The sequence below is a fragment of the Conger conger genome, chromosome 2, assembly GCF_963514075.1.
Source record: "Conger conger chromosome 2, fConCon1.1, whole genome shotgun sequence".
Lineage (NCBI taxonomy): Eukaryota > Metazoa > Chordata > Actinopteri > Anguilliformes > Congridae > Conger > Conger conger.
In genome coordinates, this window is record NC_083761.1 from 72086223 (window position 1) to 72109351 (window position 23129).

The following is a 23129-nucleotide window of genomic DNA, read 5'->3' on the forward strand; positions in this document are numbered from 1 at the left end:
GCTGCGTCAGTTCCACACGGCGTTTCTTATTGGTTGGAAGCATTGCTACAATGGGACGGCCTCTGGACGCCCTCGGGATAGGATTCATCGTGGTATGTGACATCTCCAACTTCAATTTTTCGGTTCGTCAAGACCTTTTAAGTGAAAATACAGTATGCGTGGCATCTGATTTGGAAACAGGTAATCGCATTTTAAAGTAGTGCATGCAGTAATACGTAAGTAACAATTTAAATATACAAATCAGCAAATACTTCGCTGACTAGTTGTGGTAAGTTAGCAAACTAACTAGCTATCACTGTTTCATTAGGAAGCGGGATAGGTATTGGCTGTACTCGTCTCCATCTAAATTACATCGTGCTGGCAGCTTTTTTGCTCGAGTAGATTGGATAGATGGTAAACAATGTATATTAGGCTCGTATATAGCGAGACTACCTTTAATAATTTGAGATAGGGTTGTTAATGGAACGGATACATCGTTAAACACGCTGAAGACTATTATTGTAAGACAGTACCTGAAATTGTATCCAATAGCATACGAAGTATGAAACGCACGTTTATGGGCCTTTTTTTTTTACTCGGAGACACAATTATGAAAACATATCATTCAGCTGGACAGACTTATCAGACAGATTTAGAAAACATCATAGCCTGATTTGACACACGGATACCACATTTTCTCATCCTGTGGTCACATATCGCCGATGTGTCATTGATTCAACTTCACAATGCACTCTGTTTTCAGCAGCCTGTTAAATATGCATGTGACGTTTTTGATAGTCAATTGTAACATTCATTGTTTGTTCGTGTCATGCATTTGGTTTCACAGTGTAATAATAGAGAAACAATTGTGCATTATGGAACACAGAAGGGTCTTATATCTTAAGCGTAAAAACGTAACCAACAACAACAGTATTAATAATAATTACTACTACTACGACTACTAATTTTCCCTAGCCAGGTTTTTTCAATGTACATAATGCATTCAAACTTTATTAAAGACATGACTGATCTCTTTTATTTATTGCTTACTCAATGTTTGCTATACTGTAACTGTTGGTTAGGTGTATGAGAATATAACTTTTTTTATTTATTGTAATAAACCGGTATTGATTTACCGGTATTGATTTGATGCTCTGAAATTATTATTTATTATTCTTAAGGGTGTTTTATTTAGGCAGAGAGGCTCTTTTGTGACATGTGGCCTTTAAACAATAGAAGTATTCATATTAGTTCATGTTGTGAGAGCTGCTACATCTGTCAGAGCATTCAAACACTGGCTGCCCCTGAGAGGGGTAACCATTCACGTTACTGCAGTCATTATCACTTTTCTATTTGAAGTTCTGAGTGAGACTGCACTTTTGTACATTAAAAGAAACTATGGAGCTTGGGTGTTGCTCATGAAATGGGTCATTCATGTCAGACTGAAGATGAGAAATAATTTCAGCTTGTTTTTAAAACAGTTTGTTCTTCCGGTACATTGCCCCAGAATGTAGGTCATCTGTGTGTACCCCAAAGCCAATCTGCTGCTCTTTAGTTGCAGACAATAATATCCTGTATGGCTCATAATTGCAATATAAAATGCTGTTATCCGAATTAGATCTGCTTGCTTGTTCTGCTGCGAGGCTACCGTTACACTGCATACATGAAAGAAGTAGTCCTTGGGGAGATAATCAGATAATAGATAATAGGAGACTGTAAAATGGCTGTTGCTGACTGTATGACCAGATCCCCTCAAAGTAAAAATGTAATGTATCTGTAACTCTCCACTAGATGGGAAAATTAAGACCTTCATCGTGAAAAAACTTCCAATTACATTTGATGAAACTAAAATGTAAACATTTTAAGCAAAGATAAAACAGTTCTGTGTTTTTAAATATTTGGAAAAACGAAACTGTTTCCCCATTTGTTTGATGCCTGCTTTTTTTTTAAAATTCTGGTGTCTCTGGATAAATATTTGGCCTCAGTTCCTGACTGTAATTCACTGGGAAGTGAGCTGGACTGCCGCTCCACCCATATATACATCATGGGATTTTTGGGGTGAATTAAACCTGATTGCCAAATAAGATGCTTTCCAAGCTGTTGCATTGACCAGCATTGTACTCCACCTCTAATGGGAACAAAACAAGATGAGTAACGCTTTTAAACCTGGCTTCTGTGGAAGGGCTACAGAAACTGTTATGCAAATCCTGTGAACATGCCTTCCTGCCAGTGTGTGGAGGTGTTGGTTTTAGTGGGACTCACCGAGACATGCAGCATTTCCTGTCTGTCACTGGTATTTCATTATAATTATTTAAGGTGCTGTAGCTGGGCACGTGGGTGTTTTCATTCTTTAGAAATTTGCCGGATACATATATTTTTGCATTCTTCACCACTGGGATTTGGCCTAGGTGTTGCCTCATTTCTCATTTCTCAAATAATCAACAGCAGCATTTGTCAGTGAACAGCTAGGTTGGTAGGTGATTTAGGTATGGTAACGCTGTGGAAGTGACAACAAAGTTATGCTTTGGTAAAATAGTCCTGCCTAGTGAAGCAGGCTGTCTACATTGTGCATGGCATACAGTGAATGGCTACTGTGATCATTAATCTGCACCGATCAGTCGTCTGTGTGATTTGATAATGACAGAAATGTGCATTTTTTTTTTTGACAAATTTAGAATATTTAGTGTTTAATATGAAAGAAGTTATGTATTTTATATGCACATTATTATATTGACAAGAAGCTATTTGCTTGTGTCACCTTTTCCTTTTTATTCTTTATATGTATATTTTCATATTGTGCAGTCTGCTATAGGCACCAGCTGTCCAGATGGGGTGTCCGTGTTTGAGAAATTCAGGTCATGATGACACCGAGTAGCACTAGTTATAGCTGTGCCGGTGGAGATGTTACACATACATAGATTAGATCTGCTGGTAATGTGCGGTGTCAGACACTGGAGACACTCTTATCTGCTGTGAAGATCAGAAAGGGGAATTTATGTATTGTGGAAAACATTGAGTATCTTCTTTCCCCTTTTCAAGTAGTTGTACATACAGTCTACTCTAAAAAAACATTTTTGATCCCTGCTGAAAAACAGCTCAAGCTCTGTTTTAAAACAGCTGGTAGCTGGTATTTCAAGCTGATCATAGTTGGATTTTACACTGGGGATTGTTTGGAAAGTACTGACATTACATTTACATTTACATTTTAGTCATTTGGCAGACGCTTTTAATCCAAAGACGACACCACGGCAGCAAGTTCTTCAGGAAAATCAGACTTTATTAGCTGCAGCGCATAAAGCCGGATCAGTTCTCCAGAACTGAACCCCGACTGTCATTTTTACACCCATTTTAAACACAGTTACTCCTCCTACAACCCCTCCTCAAACCGCATTGTGGCAAATCATCCACACTGTTCTTATCTTAACTCCTCCCAAAGCTCCTCCCACAACGTCATTGTGGCAAATCGCCAACAGTCCTTATGCTCTGCCAACTCTGTACAAAGTTCAGGGTGTTCTGCCAACTACGAACAAAGTTCAGGACTCCCCCTGTCCTCACTTCACCCCGCACCTGCTCTTGGCAGAGTGGAAAACTACCAGTTCTGGATGCCCCCCCTCTAACACACACGTCATCCATACACGTCACTCTGTATCTTTCGCTTTTATCAGCAGTAATTATCGAAAATATACAGACATACAAAACATTTGATCAATATTATCTTCTAATATTATTTTCTAATATACAGACATACTAAACATTTGATTAATTATTCTCTTCTAAGTGAGTAAATGTACGTTGCATTCTTTGCATTCTTTGCTCTCATTTAAACAGTTTTCACTGTGGTTTCTTGCGTTTTCATAAGCACAGCTATAATTAATGTTCTAGGTTCATTTGACTTGATAACAAGCGGCGTACATGGGATATATTGATTATAAGTCACTTGCATATAGATACACTTCTGGCATAAAACATTGAGAGTCCCGGAGAAATCAGCTGTACAGTCATAGCTCGCTCTGCCCGTGTCCTTGACAGTTCGAGACGCCTCCCCCCCAGCTGGCTGCTGTGTAATTCTAGCACAATTGAGCAGTTAATCAGTTTGAAACTATACAGGGTACATATCATACTTTAATACGGATATATTGATACACTTTTAGCATACATCATCGAGTGCTTTGGAGGAACCAGCCTGCTCACTAAGGTGGAGTCTGATTTTGACTTGTGATTTTTTATCATGCTTTTAGGAGGGAGATCTTTTGTTCTGTGAATGTTCCCCTACAGTTCTTCCACAAGTTACAGCATCACATCCATAACTAGTAAAATACACATGAAGTGCTGGTCTAAACAACATACAGTCATCGTAAGACATGCCCATCTGATCTGTATAATGTGTTTCTCTGTGCAGGTAGAGAATGTCGATTGAGGCAGAAGTGTTGCTGCAGGAGGCTAAAGAAAACATTGAGGCAGCTCAGAACTACAGGAGTGAACTGCAACAGCGTCTGCATGGACTCAACCAGGCCCTCAACCAGGTACAACTGCTCTTCCCCTGCTACCAGTGCTACTGCTACTAGAGTTGTAGAATACCCTCACCTCAACAGCCAACAGAGGCCTGGCCCTGTGTAGTACATTGTGAAGCTGATGTAAACGGTGGAGTAGGGTAGACACTGTATACAGTTAACAATTAGGACAGTTGACTGAATAAGATGAGTGTGTGGAACAATGAGGACCATCTGCACTAGCGTGTGAGTTGGTTGTGACCGAAGGGGGGTGGCGGGGGGAGTGAAACACATTTGGCATGTTGCAGGGTCTTCTCTGCAGGGCGTCCCAGATGTCCTCCCCAACTTCCTCCCTCCCGTCCCCACCCACTTGCTCGTCGTCAACAATGCTGTTATTTGGAGAGAAAACGGGGTGGAGCTGTGATCCATTCTTACCCCTGTGAGGGATCAAGTCAGGTTTTGAGTGCCTCGCAGTCTAACTTGTGCCCTGTGTCTCCTCTGTACTTGCACTTAAACAATAGGACCTGATACTATTATGCTGAGGTGATGAGATCTCTCCCAACATGGCCACTGAATCAGCCAAGAAGTGAGGTCACCCTAGGATGTTTATTTCACATGCGCATACTCTTCAGCTTTCCCACACGTGTGTGCAGGCTTCCTCATTATAATGAGGAATTCATTTTTATTCCCCACCTCGCCTTTCTCCCCCAATTTTGGAACGGCAAGTCATAATTATTTTGCCTCCCGGAGCAGTGGTGTGGCCAGTAAATCTGTAGGACTCCAGGCCACAGTCAGCACTGCCATTTTCAGGTTGTGGACAAATAAGTCCACACCATTCCTCTAAGTAAATCATTCTACTGAGAACACGTGCCTCAGCTGGATATGCCTGTTGGGAGCCGTAAGATTGTGTTTTTCTTCACGCACAATCTTGTGCAACTGACCTCTTCCACATTTTTACTGCCGCTTATAAACATTCACTTTGCTTCGAAGTGTGATTTCTACCGGGAATTACATTCTACTTTTTTTTTTTTTAAACGTATTAAACTGTATTGATAAATTAGGCTTATAGCGATAGTATGACCATGCTTACAGAGATGTGTATTGTGTACTGTATTGCCAAAAGTCGGAATATGAAATCTTCTCGTTGTGGGTATCTTGTGACAGTACAAGTTCCTGATGTTCTGCTCCCAATTGACCTGCAGCATACGGCTCTTTCTGAACTCCCAAATACACAGAGTGCCCCCTCTGCTCTGGGCACCAGTCATCACCACGGCAGCGTCAGGTCCCATTGCTTAAATGCGAGTGCAGGAGAGACATTGGGCACCAGTCAGTCTGTGAGCTACTCAAAACCTTACTGATCTCTCACCATTCTCTGTAATCCGAGATCGGAGGGGAAACTGAGCCTCAGTCGTGGGCTGATGAGATCCAGTGTGTTCCACTGGGAGTGATTTGTAAGCTGAGCTGTAACTCTCACAGTACTTGGAAAGAGAGATAAGGGGTTAGCCCTCTAAGGTCTGTCATCCTGGAGAGCCTCCTACAGCTAAATGTCACATATGCCAGTATATGGGGACATGGAATTTGTCATCCTGAAATGTTGATGGATCTAATCGGGTGTTATCTGTGACATTACTGCAAGACACAAACAGCTCTGAAATTACTTGTATCTAAGAATAACATTTCCTGGAGTCCTTGCACAGGGGGTGGGGGTTGTGCACAAACATTGATACAATCTGCTGCATTTCCTGTTTTTTTAGTGCTCGCCAAATCATCTTCTCCTCCTACTTCTGTATATTTTCATTAGGGTCCCCTGTCACTGTGTCGTGCAACAGAAGATGAGAATCAACTTTTTTTATTTAATTCTTTTCCATCTTTCATGTAAACTGTGACTGCATTTTTTGGAAAGGGTGCTGAGTAGCTACAGAAAGCTGTGTGGTTACCCTCGGCGTGAGTGATTAAGATGGTGTAATGAGATGTGAATTCTCAGTATGACAAACACGGCCTCGCTTGACAAGAATCACACTGGCTTTTGGTTTACCTGTTGTGCTGTCTTTCTTTGAGAGAGAGAGAAATGCACCTGATACCTGGAAATGCACTGTGTACTCATAATGAAAGCTACCATGCTGAAAACTGCTTCGCCAGGGTCTGTAGAAATGTCATTGTTCTTGAGTCTGGTCTCCTATGGTACCACAGCCACACCAGCATGGAAATTATACCAGCCATAATGTTCCAACAAGACACATATGCCTTAATCAGTAACATTCTTTATTTTACTTATTAATTAATCTCTCATTGTAGTCCAGTTGACACGTATGGGGCGTTCTGAATGAAAAGAAATGCTGCAATCAGCGTAACTATTAAATTATTAAGTTTGTTAGTTGTTTGTGATGGGTACTTTTACGTTTTTAAAGTGATATGTTTGCATTTTTGACTGGTCAACATTTACAGTTGATTCACTCTCCATCATGAACACCCTGGTAATGTCTTGAATGATTGCATTTTTGTTTAGTTGTTTTCCTTTTGAAACTTAGTTCACAAATTTAATTATATGGTAATCTTAGCTTAGGAGGGCTCTCTGACACTGGTGTGTGTGTGTTTTTCTATGTGTGTGTGTTTGTGTGTGTTTGTGTGTGTGTATGTGTATGTGTGTATATGTGTGTGTGTATGTGTATGTGTGTGTATATGTGTGTGTGTGTTTGTGTGTGTGTATGTGTATGTGTGTGTATATGTGTGTGTATGTGTATGTGTGTGTATATGTGTGTGTGTGCGTGTGTGTGTGTATGTATGTGTGTGTGTGTGTGTGTGTGTGAATGTATGTGTATGTATGTGTGTGTGTGTGTGTGTACGTATGTGTGTGTGTGTGTGTGTGTGTGTGTGTGAATGTATGTGTGTGTGTGTGTGTGTGAATGTATGTGTATGTATGTGTGTGTGTGTGTGTGTATGTATGTGTGTGTGTGTGTGTGCGCGCTACAGGTGAGGGGCAGTGCGAGGCAGACGCGGGAGGCCCTGCGCTGTCACTTCGAGGCGCTGCAGGCTCAGGTGGCTGTCCTGCTGAGCGAGCGTCTCAGTGTCCTGCTGCAGGAGGTGGACGCCATCGAGCGGGACAGCGTGCGGCCTCTGGACGACTGCCAGAAGCTGGTGGAGCAGGGGGTGGGCACCGCCAACGAGCTGCTGGGAGAAGGTGAGCAGCCTCACCACAATGCCCGGCGGCACTCTGCCCACCCTGCCCATTACTACACTGGCACTGGAATGCGCCTCCATTGAAAAGATTAAACGCCTCGCCATTTTGGAACAATGGATTCTTATCGATTAGATCAATTAAACACTTAAAGGTTGAATGGAAGGGTGCTTAATTTACCCTTCACAGGCCATATTTCAGGGGTTTGGTTTTTTCCTACAACTCCCAGTTGACATTTTGCTGTTCAGACTCTTGGGTGAGATTGGATGAGAATCCATAATTTGCAGTGCTGTGCTGGGCTTGATTTGAAGACTATGACTGTGCATGTGTTTTAGCTTGTCTTGAATAATTTCAGATTTAGCTAGACATTTTTCTGCTCTCATTGATGCCAAACAAATACATTATTTTCATTTGAGACTAGGTGGACTATTTAGTCACCTTTACAACTAGTACGTGAAAATAATAGGATCTCCGAACAGTCATTTTTGTTTCTTATCACCTGAATGCTTCAGCTAACACAACAAAGAAATATGTCGATACATATTTTCCCTCAGTCAAAGATGTCCTCCACGGGTGTCTCGGTGGCGCAGCCTGTAGAGCACTGACCGCATGCTCATTGCGAGCCGCGACGTCGGCGGTTCGAATCCGACAGTCCGACATTTGTCGCATGTCTTCCCCTCTCTCTCGCTCCCGTTCTTCCTGTCTCTCTATACTATATACTGTCCAATAAAGCTGAAAAAGGCCGCACCATATAGTGACATTGTGTTATTTATTTGTGCTTGCAGGCGAAGCTGCGATCCGCTGCTTTGGGGAGAATGAAGACAAGCTGGGAAGCTTTACTAAGAAGGCCCTTCACATTCAGCTGGACAGGTGAGAGAATATGATACTATCCTGCTGAAAAAACTGCTCAAGCTAGGTTTTTGAACCAGCCAGTAGCTGTTTGACCAGCTCAACCAACTACCAGCTCAGACAAGCTACCAGACAAGCTGGCCAGCTCATACCCAGCCAGACCAGTTTGAAAATTGAGCTGGTCATAAGCTGGTCTAGATGGGTATGAGCTGGTCATAGCTGGATTATACAGCAGGGTATGCACATGCTGAGCCGATCGATGGTTAAAAGCTAAGGCTTGAACTGAGTGGGTTTAACTATGGGAGCCATGGGTCATCATTTGTCGATCTCTGTTATTCAAGGCAGGTGTCAGACAGCGCAGGATTCGCAGTAGGGGTGTGCAGTAGTGCCTGACTCCAACATCGGGCTGGCTCACTCTGTACCTCTGAATTCAGCTCTTGCCTCCTTAAAAATGTCAGACTGGCGGTGTTATCTATGTGTGTCTGCTGTCGCTTCTTGGTAGATAGTGCGGGAGTCTGGAAGAAAGACGCTGGAATTTCCTTTGATTGGCTGTGTCGTATACTGTCCCAGCACTGGCAGAGGCTGGAAGGAGTCGGTCACACTTGTGAATGGATTCGCAGCGACAGGGCTCCGCTGGTCATCTGTTGAGCAGCAGACCCTGTCAGCTGTTTCTGCACTACGCTATGTTATATAAGAGAATATCCTACCTCGGTTTGCTGCTCATTTCATTCAGGCCCTAAGGATCCGGAATTCCATCTGGGGTTATTGCTGCCCGCAGTGTAATTTTTGTTTCTGATTCACTTATTGGCTTGTAATTAACCACAAAGTAGGGCTTGTTCATGAACATTACTTGTGTGTGTGTGTGTGTGTATATATATATATATATATATACATACATGCGTGTACATAGGTGTGTGTGTATGTGTATATGGGTATGTGTGTATATGCGTGTAAATGGGTGTGTGTGTATATTTGTACATGGGTGTGTGTATTTATGTACATATATATGTGTGTGTATATATATATATATGCGTGTACATAGGTGTGTGTGCGTATGTGTATATGGGTATGTGTGTGTGTGTGTGTGTATATATATATGCGTGTACATGTGTCTGTGTGCGTATGTGTATATGGGTGTGTGTGTGTATATGCGTGTACATGGATGTGTGTGTATATTTGTACATGGGTGTGTGTGTATTTATGTACATATATATGTGTGTGTGTGTATGTGTGTGTGTGTATTTATGTACATATATATGTGTGTGTGTATGTGTGTGTGTGTGTGTATTTATGTACATATATATGTGTGTGTGTGTATTTATGTACATATATATGTGTGTGTGTATTTATGTACATATATATGTGTGTGTGTATGTGTGTGTGTGTGTATTTATGTACATATATATGTGTGTGTGTGTATTTATGTACATATATATGTGTGTGTGCTCTTCAGTCTCCCTGAGGTGCCTGTCCTGGTGGATGTCCCCTGCCTGTCAGCCCAGCTGGACGGCTCCCTGCTCCCTGCTCTTCAGCAGTGCATCGTGGGTCATGGCAGTGTGGCCTCGCGCCCCCCTGTTCTCATAGAGGAGCTGGTGGAGCGGGCAGGGGGCGTGCTGGTGCGCTGGGGCAAGGTCAGCCCCAAAACCACCTCCAACATTTTAACAAATCATAGTGTAGGCTGGTCTAATGGACCATCACAGCAGCTGCCTCTGAGCTGGTGCCCTGTCTGCCGGCTCTATGAGCTTTGGACTTGTCTGTGTGTGTTATCTGTGTGTTTGAGATGCAGCTCTGTGTGTCTGTTATCTGTGTGTTTGAGGTGCAGCTCTGTGCGTGTGTGTTTGAGGTGCAGCTCTGTGCGTGTATGTTTGAGGTGCAGCTCTGTGTGTGTGTGTTTGAGGTGCAGCTCTGTGTGTGTGTGTTTGAGGTGCAGCTCTGTGTGTGTGTGTGTGTTTGAGGTGCAGCTCTGTGTGTGTGTGTGTGTGTGTGTGTGTGTTTGAGGTGCAGCTCTGTGTGTGTGTTATCAGTGTGTGTTTGAGGTGCAGTTCTGTGTGTGTGTGTTTGAGGTGCAGCTCTGTGTGTGTGTGTGTGTGTGTGTGTGTGTGTGTTTGAGGTGCAGCTCTGTGTGTGTGTGTGTGTGTGTTTGAGGTGCAGCTCTGTGTGTGTGTGTGTGTGTGTGTGTTTGAGGTGCAGCTCTGTGTGTGTGTGTTTGAGGTGCAGCTCTGTTTGTGTTATCTGTGTGTTTGAGGTGCAGCTCTGTGTGTGTGTGTGTGTGTGTTTGAGGTGCAGCTCTGTGTGTGTGTGTGTTATCAGTGTGTGTTTGAGGTGCAGCTCTGTGTGTGTGTGTGTGTGTGTGTGTGTGTTTGAGGTGCAGCTCTGTGTGTGTGTGTGTTATCAGTGTGTGTTTGAGGTGCAGCTCTGTGTGTGTGTGTGTGTGTTTGAGGTGCAGCTCTGTGTTTGTTATCTGTGTGTTTGAGGTGCAGCTCTGTGTGTGTGTGTGTGTTTGAGGTGCAGCTCTGTGTGTGTGTGTTTGAGGTGCAGCTCTGTGTGTGTGTGTGTGTGTGTGTGTGTGTTTGAGGTGCAGCTCTGTGTGTGTTATCTGTGTGTTTGAGGTGCAGCTCTGTGTGTGTTATCTGTGTGTTTGAGGTGCAGCTCTGTGTGTGTGTGTGTGTTATCAGTGTGTGTTTGAGGTGCAGCTCTGTGTGTGTGTGTGTGTGTGTTATCAGTGTGTGTTTGAGGTGCAGCTCTGTGTGTGTGTGTGTGTTTGAGGTGCCGCTCTCAGTGTGTGTGTGTGTGTGTGTGTGTGTGTGTGTGTTTGAGGTGCAGCTCTGTGTGTGTGTGTGTGTGTGTTTGAGGTGCCGCTCTCAGTGTGTGTGTGTGTGTGTGTGTGTTTGAGGTGCAGCTCTGTGTGCGTGTGTGTGTTTGAGGTGCCGCTCTCAGTGTGTGTGTGTGTGTGTGTGTGTGTGTGTGTGTTTGAGGTGCAGCTCTGTGTGTGTGTGTGTGTTTGAGGTGCCGCTCTCAGTGTGTGTGTGTGTGTGTGTGTGTGTGTTTGAGGTGCAGCTCTGTGTGTGTGTGTGTGTGTTTGAGGTGCCGCTCTCAGTGTGTGTGTGTGTGTGTGTGTGTTTGAGGTGCAGCTCTGTGTGTGTGTGTGTGTTTGAGGTGCCGCTCTCAGTGTGTGTGTGTGTGTGTGTGTGTGTGTGTTTGAGGTGCAGCTCTGTGTGTGTGTGTGTTTGAGGTGCAGCTCAGTGTGTGTGTGTGTGTGTGTGTGTGTGTGTGTGTGTGTGTTTGAGGTGCAGCTCAGTGTGTGTGTTTGAGGTGCAGCTCTGTGTGTGTGTGTGTGTGTGTGTGTTTGAGGTGCAGCTCTGTGTGTGTGTGTGTGTGTGTGTGTTTGAGGTGCAGCTGTGTGTGTGTGTGTGTGTGTGTGTGTGTGTTTGAGGTGCAGCTCAGTGTGTGTGTGTGTGTGTTTGAGGTGCAGCTCTGTGTGTGTGTGTGTGTGTGTGTGTGTGTGTGTTTGAGGTGCAGCTCAGTGTGTGTGTGTGTGTGTTTGAGGTGCAGCTCTGTGTGTGTGTGTGTGTGTGTGTGTGTGTGTGTGTGTTTGAGGTGCAGCTCTGTGTGTGTGTGTGTTTGAGGTGCAGCTCTGTGTGTGTGTGTGTGTGTGTGTGTGTGTGTTTGAGGTGCAGCTCTGTGTGTGTGTGTGTGTGTATGTGTGTGTGTTTGAGGTGCAGCTCAGTGTGTGTGTGTTTGAGGTGCAGCTCAGTGTGTGTGTGTGTGTGTGTGTGTGTGTGTTTGAGGTGCAGCTCAGTGTGTGTGTGTGTGTGTGTGCAGGTGGATGATGACTGTGTGTGTGTGTGTGTGCAGGTGGATGATGACTGTGTGTGTGTGTGTGTGCAGGTGGATGATGACTGTGTGTGTGTGTGTGTGCAGGTGGATGATGACTGTGTGTGTGTGTGTGCAGGTGGATGATGACTGTGTGTGTGTGTGTGTGCAGGTGGATGATGACTGTGTGTGTGTGTGTGTGTGTGCAGGTGGATGATGACTGTGTGTGTGTGTGTGCAGGTGGATGATGACTGTGTGTGTGTGTGTGCAGGTGGATGATGACTGTGTGTGTGTGTGTGTGTGTGTGCAGGTGGATGATGACTGTGTGTGTGTGTGTGTGTGCAGGTGGATGATGACTGTGTGTGTGTGTGTGTGTGCAGGTGGATGATGACTGTGTGTGTGTGTGTGTGTGCAGGTGGATGATGACTGTGTGTGTGTGTGTGTGCAGGTGGATGATGACTGTGTGTGTGTGTGTGCAGGTGGATGATGACTGTGTGTGTGTGTGTGTGCAGGTGGATGATGACTGTGTGTGTGTGTGCAGGTGGATGATGACTGTGTGTGTGTGTGTGTGTGCAGGTGGATGATGACTGTGTGTGTGTGTGCAGGTGGATGATGACTGTGTGTGTGTGTGTGTGCAGGTGGATGATGACTGTGTGTGTGTGTGCAGGTGGATGATGACTGTGTGTGTGTGTGTGTGCAGGTGGATGATGACTGTGTGTGTGTGTGCAGGTGGATGATGACTGTGTGTGTGTGTGCAGGTGGATGATGACTGTGTGTGTGTGTGCAGGTGGATGATGACTGTGTGTGTGTGTGCAGGTGGATGATGACTGTGTGTGTGTGTGTGCAGGTGGATGATGACTGTGTGTGTGTGTGTGTGCAGGTGGATGATGACTGTGTGTGTGTGTGTGTGTGTGTGTGTGCAGGTGGATGATGACTGTGTGTGTGTGTGTGTGCAGGTGGATGATGACTGTGTGTGTGTGTGTGTGTGCAGGTGGATGATGACTGTGTGTGTGTGTGTGTGTGTGCAGGTGGATGATGACTGTGTGTGTGTGTGTGTGCAGGTGGATGATGACTGTGTGTGTGTGTGTGTGCAGGTGGATGATGACTGTGTGTGTGTGTGTGTGTGCAGGTGGATGATGACTGTGTGTGTGTGTGTGTGTGTGTGTGCAGGTGGATGATGACTGTGTGTGTGTGTGTGTGTGTGTGCAGGTGGATGATGACTGTGTGTGTGTGTGTGTGTGCAGGTGGATGATGACTGTGTGTGTGTGTGTGTGTGCAGGTGGATGATGACTGTGTGTGTGTGTGTGTGTAGGTGGATGATGACTGTGTGTGTGTGTGTGTGCAGGTGGATGATGACTGTGTGTGTGTGTGTGTGTGCAGGTGGATGATGACTTCACTGTGCAGGACTACCGCCTGCAGTACCGCCGCAGCACAGCCTCTCAGTACGAGGACGCGTACATCGGCAAGGACTCGGAGTTCCTGGTGCTGCACTTAGATCCGCACACTGACCACCTGTTCCGCGTGTGCGCCAGGGGGGAGGGGCGCACCGAGTGGAGTCCCTGGAGCCTTCCCCAAACCGGCTACACCACGCTAGCGCCTCACGGTAACTCGCGCTTACTCACTCGTCATCCAACTCACAGCTCGCTAACACTGCGCTTTCTGAATATAGTGTGAACTGTGTTTGCGAGTGTAATGACCTGAGAGCGCACCTGAAAAGCATGTAAAACTGTTATGAGCCTGTTATGAGCTTTTTCATGTTATGGTTTGATTAATATCAAGCATTTATGTATTCCCGAAATGCGTGCTTGTGTCTATATTTCTCTGCATTAGTTTATCACTTTGCATATGCCTGTGTGCATGTGCACATGCATTTGTGTGTGTGTGTGTGTGTGTGGGTGTGTGTATACATTCATCTGACGTGTGTGTGTGTGTGTTCCCAGAGTGGCACCCAGGCAGTGAGGGCTACATCCTAAGCAGCCGGAAAAACATCGCCCTGCGCAGTGACTCCCTGTCCCCCGCTGGGGTCCTCTACTCCAGCACCCCCTCCTGCTTCTGCGGACAAACACTCACCTTCAAGTAAGACTCAAACTCCCCCTATCTTACACTGCTTCATGCAAGACTCAAATTCCCCCTGTCTTACACTGCTTCATGTAAGACTCAAAGTCCCCCTGTCTTACACTGCTTCATGTAAGACTCACACTCCACCTGTCTTACACTGCTTCATGTAAGACTCACACTCCCCCTGTCTTACACTGCTTCATGTAAGACTCAAACTCCATCTGTCTTACACTGCTTCATGTAAGACTCACACTCCACCTGTCTTACACTGCTTCATGTAAGACTCAAACTCCGTCTGTCTTACACTGCTTCATGTAAGACTCACACTCCACCTGTCTTACACTGCTTCATGTAAGACTCACACTCCACCTGTCTTACACTGCTTCATGTAAGACTCAAACTCCCCCTGTCTTACACTGCTTCATGTAAGACTCACACTCCACCTGTCTTAAACTGCTTCATGTAAGACTCAAACTCCGTCTGTCTTACACTGGCCTGCCCTTGCCTTTATTGAGACTGAGTGACCTCTCTGTTCAGCTCTGGAGTCACTCTTAAATACAGGTTACACTGTGCCAACCATATTGACTGAACTTCATTCGAAATGGGAAAACTGAGTGAAAACCAGAGGTGTAAAATCCAGGTTCACAAAGTAAAAGTCTTCCCCAGGATTTTGTTCCAATTGCTCATTAGGATGGTGCAGTGGGTAGCACTGCCGCCTCACAGCAAGGAGGTCCCAGGTTCGAATCCCGGTTGGCCGGGGCCTGTCTGTGTGGAGTTTGCATGTTCTCCCCGTGTTCGTGTGGGTTTCCTCCGGGTACTCCGGTTTCCTCCCACAGTCCAAAGACATGCAGGTTACGCTGATTGGAGAGTCTAAATTGCCCGTAGGTATGAGTGTGTGAGTGAATGGTGTGTGTGCCCTGCGATGGACTGGCAACCTTTCCAGGGTGTATTCCTGCCTTTCGCCCAATGTATGCTGGGATAGGCTCCAACCCCCCTGCGACCCTGTTCAGGATAAGCGGGTTAGGATAATGAATGAATGAATGAATGCTAATTAGCACAATTCCTCAGCCAAGCAGTAAAACTAATTAATGAAGAAGAAATATAGGGCAAAACTTTTACTTTCTGACCCCTTGATTTCACACCTCTGGTAAAAATCTCTAATTTCATTGCCAACCCTCCTGAGTCACCCCAACCCCCCCCCCTGCAGAGTTGTACAGCTTCAGATGAGCTGATGTAAGCGCTGAGCTGCTCGGTGTAAATGTGAAATAGAGTCAGTGTGTGTATGCGCTGTGTGTGTGTGTGTGTTTGTGCAGTGAAATGGAGTCAGTGTGTGTATGCGCTGAGTGTGTTTGTGCAGTGAAATGGAGTCAGTGTGTGTATGCGCTGAGTGTGTTTGTGCAGTGAAATGGAGTCAGTGTGTGTATGCGCTGAGTGTGTTTGTGCAGTGAAATGGAGTCAGTGTGTGTATGCGCTGTGTGTTTGTGCAGTGAAATGGAGTCAGTGTGTGTATGCGCTGTGTGTGTTTGTGCAGTGAAATGGAGTCAGTGTGTGTATGCGCTGTGTGTGTTTGTGCAGTGAAATGGAGTCAGTGTGTGTATGCGCTGTGTGTGTTTGTGCAGTGAAATGGAGTCAGTGTGTGTATGCGCTGTGTGTGTTTGTGCAGTGAAATGGAGTCAGTGTGTGTATGCGCTGTGTGTGTTTGTGCAGTGAAATGGAGTCAGTGTGTGTTTGCGCTGAGTGTGTTTGTGCAGTGAAATGGAGTCAGTGTGTGTATGCACTGTGTGTGTTTGTGTTTGTGCAGTGAAATGGAGTCAGTGTGTGTATGCGCTGAGTGTGTTTGTGCAGTGAAATGGAGTCAGTGTGTGTATGCGCTGAGTGTGTTTGTGCAGTGAAATGGAGTCAGTGTGTGTACGCGCTGAGTGTGTTTGTGCAGTGAAATGGAGTCAGTGTGTGTATGCGCTGTGTGTGTTTGTGCAGTGAAATGGAGCCAGTGTGTGTATGCGCTGAGTGTGTTTGTGCAGTGAAATGGAGTCAGTGTGTGTATGCGCTGTGTGTGTTTGTGCAGTGAAATGGAGTCAGTGTGTGTATGTGCTGTGTGTGTTTGTGTGGTGAAATGGAGTCAGTGTGTGTATGTGCTGAGTGTGTTTGTGTGGTGAAATGGAGTCAGTGTTTGTTTGTGCAGTGAAATGGAGTCAGTGTGTGTATGCGCTGAGTGTGTTTGTGTGGTGTTCAGGATCCTGGCAGCAGGTCAGCCAGACAAGCGGGACAGCCTGGGGGTGTGTGTGGAGCGCAGCAGTGCTGCCGGATCCCTGCAGAGGCAAAGAGCCGTGTGCATCTCCACCAAAGGTCAGCGAGCACCTCACACTCTTCTTCATCCCTGCTGAAAAAGCAGCTCAAGCTAGGTTTTCAAACAGCTGGTTGCTGGTTGACCAGTTAGACCTGCTCCATACTCAACATGGCTTGATCAGCCCAAGCTATGTTATGAAACGGTTGGTATCTTGTCTAAGAAACTCAAATACCATCCATCCATCCATCCATCCATCCATTCATTATCTTAACCCACTTATCCTGAACAGGGTCGCAGGGGGGCTGGAGCCTATCCCAGCATACATTGGGCGAAAGGCAGGAATACACCCTGGACAGGTCGCCAGTCCATCACAGGGCACACACACCATTCACTCACACACTCATACCTACGGGCAATTTAGACTCTCCAATCAGCCTAGCCTGCATGTCTTTGGACTGTGGGAGGAAACCAGAGTACCGGAGGAAACCCACGCAGACACATGGGAGAGCATGCAAACTCCGCACAGAGAGGCCCCGGCCGACGGGGATTCGAACCCAAGACCTCCTTGCTGTGAGGCGGCAGTGCTACCCACTGCACCATCCGTGCCGCCAAACTCAAATACCCTGGTGTAAAATCCAGCTATGACCAGCTTAAATTTACCAGCTACCAGCTGTTTCAAAACATAGCCTTCAGCTGGTCAAACCAGGCCGAGTATGGAGCTGGCCTGAACTGGTCAACCTGCTATCAGCTGTTTCTTTCAGCAAGTCACATACACCCTGCCCACTGCGCTCACTATGGGGCTTTCAAGGAGGGAAAGAAAATATTTAATGAAACTTTTTTTGCCGTGGTTGTGTTTAAGAACTTTTCATTCTCCATTTTGACTTCTCTAGGCGCTGTGTTTGTGAATGGAAAAGAGATGACCAACCAGCTGCCAGCCATCACCATCGGCTCAGCCGTGACCTTTGACATGGAAGTCGTCAGCCTGCTTCCTGTCACCAACAATAACATCAATGACAAGGGGAGCCTGAAGTTGAGGGTGACGATTGGCTCGGGGAGTAGAGAGGTGGTATTTGATTGGCTCCTGGATCAGGGACTGGACCACCTTTTCTTCGGCTGCTCCTTCACACACCCTGGATGGAAGATTCTGGTCTTCTGATACTATTGACCCTATACAAGCACCGCCATGCTCAGTGGGACAAAGAGGGAAGTTAAGTCTTTTGGACAGTGCAGTCGGCTGGTTGCTGTACCCGCAGTCCATCCCTCAGTGATGTGAACAAGCTCTTAGGCTCATCCACACTGGAGCAGAATTTGGGTCATGTGCTTTCTAGATCTGACTCCTCAGACTTACAAAAACTAGTGTAACTGATTGACGGTTACGGTTATGCTTTCTTATGGAAAAATAAGTACTGTAACACTCCCACTCTTACCCTTCCTAGAAGGGTCGGTCCTGCGCTTAACATTTAACATACGAGATGGTCAGAGCTGGTCAAAGTGGCATCTTTGCTTTGCTGAAGACAAGCTGCCAAGTTTTTCAAAGCTTTTTGGCAGGTCAGCAGCAGAGAATCTACAGAGTATACATTCCTGTTAGCCAGGGGGGGCTGTGAAAACTGTTAGGAAAGTGATTGAGCTGCATCACGATCAGATCCGCTCTCAGCAGGTGACTGAAGGAACTGCAACATGACAGAGTATGATTCATGTATATTTTAAGAATGATTATGACTCGTATAGATCAGTTGCTGGAAAAAGAGGCAAGACTAAAAAAGTGCCTTTTAGTTCAGAAACCCCACTTTTATACTGAACAATGCAACTGATGTGCATTTCTAAATGTGACATTGTTGTTTAGTATGTTATTTCAGCTATACATATAGGCAGTTTTTAAATGTTGAAAATTATTAAATTGTAATTAAGTATTTGTTTTAATGTGTAGCTTTAGGAAGTATGCATTTAGAGTAGTATTGTTTTACATGTTCACACTTTGTGGTGTTGCCGATAACATTACAAGGAGGTTGAGCCAGTGTGAAAGGTTCGAATGCACTTTGGACTCGTACGTGAATGAAACTGACTGGAGGCGTACTGAGAGCTACAGCCTCACAGTGAATGCATACTTGCAGTGGGATCTGAGTGGGATTTTGGGGTATTGAGCCTGTATTACATTACATTATTGGCATTTGGCAGACACTCTTATCCAGAGCGACGTACAGTTGATTAGACTAAGCAGGAGACAATCCTCTCCTGGAGCAATGCAGGGTTAAGGGCCTTGCTCAAGCGCCCAACGGCTGTGCGGATCTTATTGTGGCTACACCGGGGATCGAACCACCAACCTTGCGTGTCCCAGTCATGTACCTTAACCACAATGCTACAGGCCGCCCTATGTATGTGCTCACTGTGCACTGTCTATAAACTGCAGTGTTCATCTGAGGAGCAGGAGAATCTATGCTGCCAATAGATATGGGCTGAACAGGGTGTTCGTAACGAGGCTTACACTCTTTGTCATTTGTCAAGATCGATGCAATCATATGTAAATATTTTATAGGGTTAAAGAGAAAACGAGCAGCTGGCACAGAAGTCAAACTACAGAGAGCAGTGGTTAGTAATGTATGAGCTGAATGAATCTTCATTACACACAACACGTGACCCCATCTGGAGCAGCACTGGTTGTCTTGTCCATTCTCCCTTGTTTACACCCCTAGAATTGGAACCCCTTTTCTTAAATATTTCCCTTCAGGTTTTTACCTTGACTTTTTCTTAAACTGACAGTTCCAACAATGCCGACTCCTCTTCTGTGTGTTTTTAAAACCTTTTCCACCACTTGACATTCAGCCTCACATGTATGAAGGTAATGTATTGCTTGTGCAGCCAGATGACAGTTGTGTAGAATAAAATTTTAAACTACCAAGTATTTAGAAATGAATTAATGTAGACAGAATATACACAAATATGGTGATTATATATAATATAAAGGAATGCAGCGAACAGCGATTTTTCATGGTTTGAGGATTTAAACAGGATGGATCATTTTCCTTTGGGTAAATTCTTTGACTTATTTCTACATCAATGCATGAAATTAATTTGAGTGCTCTTTTCTACCATATAAAAGAAAATAAAACAACTGGTACAAAATATTTTTATTTTAAATAGAAAACAGGATTTTCTGTAATCCCTTTATTACAAAATTCACAACTTGAACAAATTTAACAATGTTGTTTCTTGGTGATTTTTTTTTTCTCTTCTGGGCCAGCAACAAAAAATGTGTGCAAATAATGCCTTCTGAAGCTGTAAAGCATACAGTGAGGTGCAAAAAATTGGGCAGCCTGGCTTAAATGTCGGTTACAATGAATCTGTACTTGATTGAAAGCAAACCTGAACTCTAAACGGTACAGAGTTAGAGACCTTCATTTAAAAGCAAGCTTTTTATTTTCATTTTTTAGTTTATAAATGATAAAAAGGAAAAGGGCTCTGTGCAAAAGTTTGGGGAACCCTTTTAGATTATTCGCACCTTTTTAAAAAGATGATTACTAAGGCCCAGACCCAGGTGATTTACTCGTTAGGGCTTCAATGAGTCAGGTGAATATAATTCCAGGGCTGAATTAACTCCAGGCCTTGTAATGTATCCAACTGCTGTGGCTGTTCTGTCTGGAAACATAAAACAGTGGAAGGTAAATGAAACGGTTTAAGTCAAGACTGGAAGGTCTGGAAGACCAAGAAAGATTTCAGATAAAATGGCCCGAGATCTGGTGAGAAATGCTCAGAAGAACTCGCACATCATTCCAGCAAGAGAATGATCCAAAGCAGACCTTGAAATCAAAAGACGCATCAAGGCTTTGGAATGGCCACCACAGTGCCCAGACTTTAATATTGTTGAAAATCTGCGGAGAGATCTCAAATATGCCGTACATGTAGAGCTAGATGCGTTTCTGGCTACAGGAAGCGTTTCCATATTATAGTTGCCCGAGGAGAAGTACTAAATGACAGGGCTCCCAAACTTTTGCACTGGGCCTTTTTCCTTTAAAAAAAAAAAAAAAAAATGAAAGAAAATAATAATCATTGTAAAAACTGTAAAAAATAAAAAATCTTGCTTTAAAATTTGAAGAAATGTATCATGTTTAACTTTGTACCAGTTTTGCTTTTGTTCACATAGAAATTAATTGTAAAAGGTTTTTCGACCAGGCGTGGCCAAATTTTTGCACACCACAGTAATTCCCTATGTCGGAGTCAGAAATATCAGTCTTCCCAATACCACTATCGTTCTACATGTGCACAGCTTTAGCAAATTAAAGCAACTGTTGAGGAAAAGAGCAAGTATATAGCATGTATCTCACGGAAAATAGCACCAAAAACCCCCCCTTTGGCTTGTAACCCTAAAATGAACCGAGTGTGGACCCAGCATATACAATTCTCAACCTGGCAGACTTGAATTTGCCCTGAAAATACAAACGTTTACCTTGATTATGTAAGATTCCCAAGAGCAGGGCACATCACTGCTCATTACTACTCTACACACACAACCTTTCATAGGATTAAACTGCTCAATGTAACCATGGTAGCGAGGTTTCATGAAATCCCATGATGGATGGAAATTAACCGGCCATTCATTGACATTTGATGATCCAATCGAAACTGTTCTCCACAGCAGAAGAAAATTATTGGCTAAAATATGACCCATTGATATTACATGGTAACTGCCCATATTTGGTTTAATGACTCGTTTTCCTGACCATAGTTGCGTGAAAATGCCTCACCAGTGAGGAAAGGAGCAAAGGGATCACTCATTTTCAGTGTTTTTCTCAACAATGAAAGCGTGAGAGGAGAGAGATTACAGATATCATGATGTGACTGGAGTCCTGCCAACAGACCTCAAACCCCCAAGTAATAGTAAACAAAACAAACAAACAAAAACAAAAACAAAAAGTCTGCATTTCCACTGGAAAATCTGTAAACATTGTCATGAGTAATCAGTGTTTTCCGCATCGGGCCTTGTGTTAGTTTGCAGTATAATACCCTGTGTCGTGGCTGACAAGAGCTCTTCCTTGCCCAGCGGTGGTAGTGCACTGCCTCACCCGCAAGTAAAGCAGCCGAACCCAGGCACCGGGAAGGGCCGCGTTACCTTACCTAGCACTACTCAACCTCAGCACTGCAACTGTTAAAGAGGTTAAAACCTTTCACAGAAAAATGAAAAGATGTAAAAGCTAACAGACAAACAAAAAGAAAAGCTCAGTTTAAAAAAAACAAAAAACAAAAAAAATAAAACTTCAGAATGCATCAGGAAACCGATGCATTAAAGAGTCTATTCAAACACATTAAACCTCACCTCACATCAGGCCCCTAGAACAAGACAAGTGCTAAAATACATTACAAATAAATCATATGGCCATTGTTAACATGAGGAGAGACAGGGCGTAGTGCTGACCATTTATCATAATGCAGCCGTACATGCAGTATTATAATGATGTCGCTTAACTACTGGGTAAGAGGACGAGTATTTCAGCTGAGACTGATTTGGGCTGAATGCAATGACAAACGGAAACGAGGACGAGGGGTGTTATTCAAACGATGGCTCGTCAAGTGATCGACAGCTCTGTGGCACCAAAAACGGACTTGGCACGCGCGTTAAACCCAGCGCCTGTTTGGAATGCATTCGGTCTGCCTCGAGTCCACTACTGGCCCCGTCAACTGCCATATTCTGTTCTAGTTCTGGGACCTTCCGCGTCCTTTCCGAGGAGGGGGGGGCGGGGGGCGGGGGGGGGGGGGGGACTTCAGAGCTTCAGGGGGTCGGTGTGTTTGGGATCTCCGGAAACTTCCATGGCGGCGACGTCGTCGTCGTCCCCCAGGGAGCTCCCGTCGGGGCCGGGGGCGTCGCTGCCGTTTTCGGGCGGGTCCTGCATCCTCCGCAGACGGGACATGGCCTTGTCTATGGTGGCGGTGGTGACCAGGTTGAAGTCGTGCATGCTGACCAGGTGCAGCAGGAAGTTCCTGCACAGGCTCTTCTCCACAATGTAGGGACCGCACTTCTCCACAAACAGCATGCAGGCCTGGTTCATCTGATTGTCCGCAATGAACCTGGGAGAAAAGGACCGCCTTGGCACCGTTACAGGGAGACACGCATTACCGGGACTGAAGGAGACACAATCCCATTCATAGAAGAGCCATACAATTCACTTGAGAAAATGCTTTTACCTTAATCAGGTGGTCTGTATCAATGACACTGTTCCACACAGCAGTTTAAAGTGACTAACTGACAGCACATATCCATAATAAACACTCCCTTGCCCCACACTATAAACACATCTCAGGGTAGGAGAGCCTTCATACAAAAATCAAGAGCTGTCCTGCTTCGCAGACCCAGGCTTTGGTTTCTCTGGGGTTTAGGGTCATAGGTGTGACACATACCCATGCTTCATCACGTGTAGGTTCCACAGCTTCATCACCTCCTTCTCCCCCTCATTGACGTCGGTGAACTCCTCGATTTGCTGCGAGGCGA

At 45.0% G+C, this 23129-nt stretch overlaps 2 protein-coding genes across 4 annotated transcripts in view; one reads left to right on the forward strand and one right to left on the reverse strand.

Annotated features, from left to right (window-relative positions):
- On the forward strand, positions 1-19773 carry LOC133121574 (cytokine receptor-like factor 3). 2 transcript variants are annotated; one of them, XM_061230851.1, is made up of 9 exons: positions 1-92; positions 4379-4502; positions 7440-7647; positions 8430-8514; positions 9947-10124; positions 13687-13909; positions 14247-14382; positions 16598-16710; positions 17542-19773. In XM_061230851.1, exons 2-9 carry the CDS (start codon positions 4386-4388, stop codon positions 17805-17807), a joined length of 1326 nt encoding a protein of 441 aa, XP_061086835.1. In that variant the 5' UTR covers positions 1-92; positions 4379-4385; the 3' UTR covers positions 17808-19773. The 2 variants fall into 2 exon arrangements, with proteins under 2 accessions (XP_061086835.1, XP_061086834.1); XM_061230850.1 differs by having other exon boundaries at positions 61-180.
- suz12b (SUZ12 polycomb repressive complex 2 subunit b) overlaps positions 19762-23129 on the reverse strand; it is a 14601-nt gene continuing 11233 nt past the window's right edge. The window contains exons 15-16 of one of the 2 annotated variants that reach the window (XM_061230845.1): positions 23039-23118; positions 19762-22708 (exon numbers count right to left, since the gene is read on the reverse strand). In XM_061230845.1, coding sequence (XP_061086829.1) covers positions 22405-22708; positions 23039-23118 — 384 coding nt within the window. In that variant the 3' untranslated portion in view covers positions 19762-22404. Of the gene's footprint in view, positions 22727-23038; positions 23119-23129 lie in introns of both variants that reach the window. The other variant, XM_061230844.1, reaches the window with a different exon arrangement.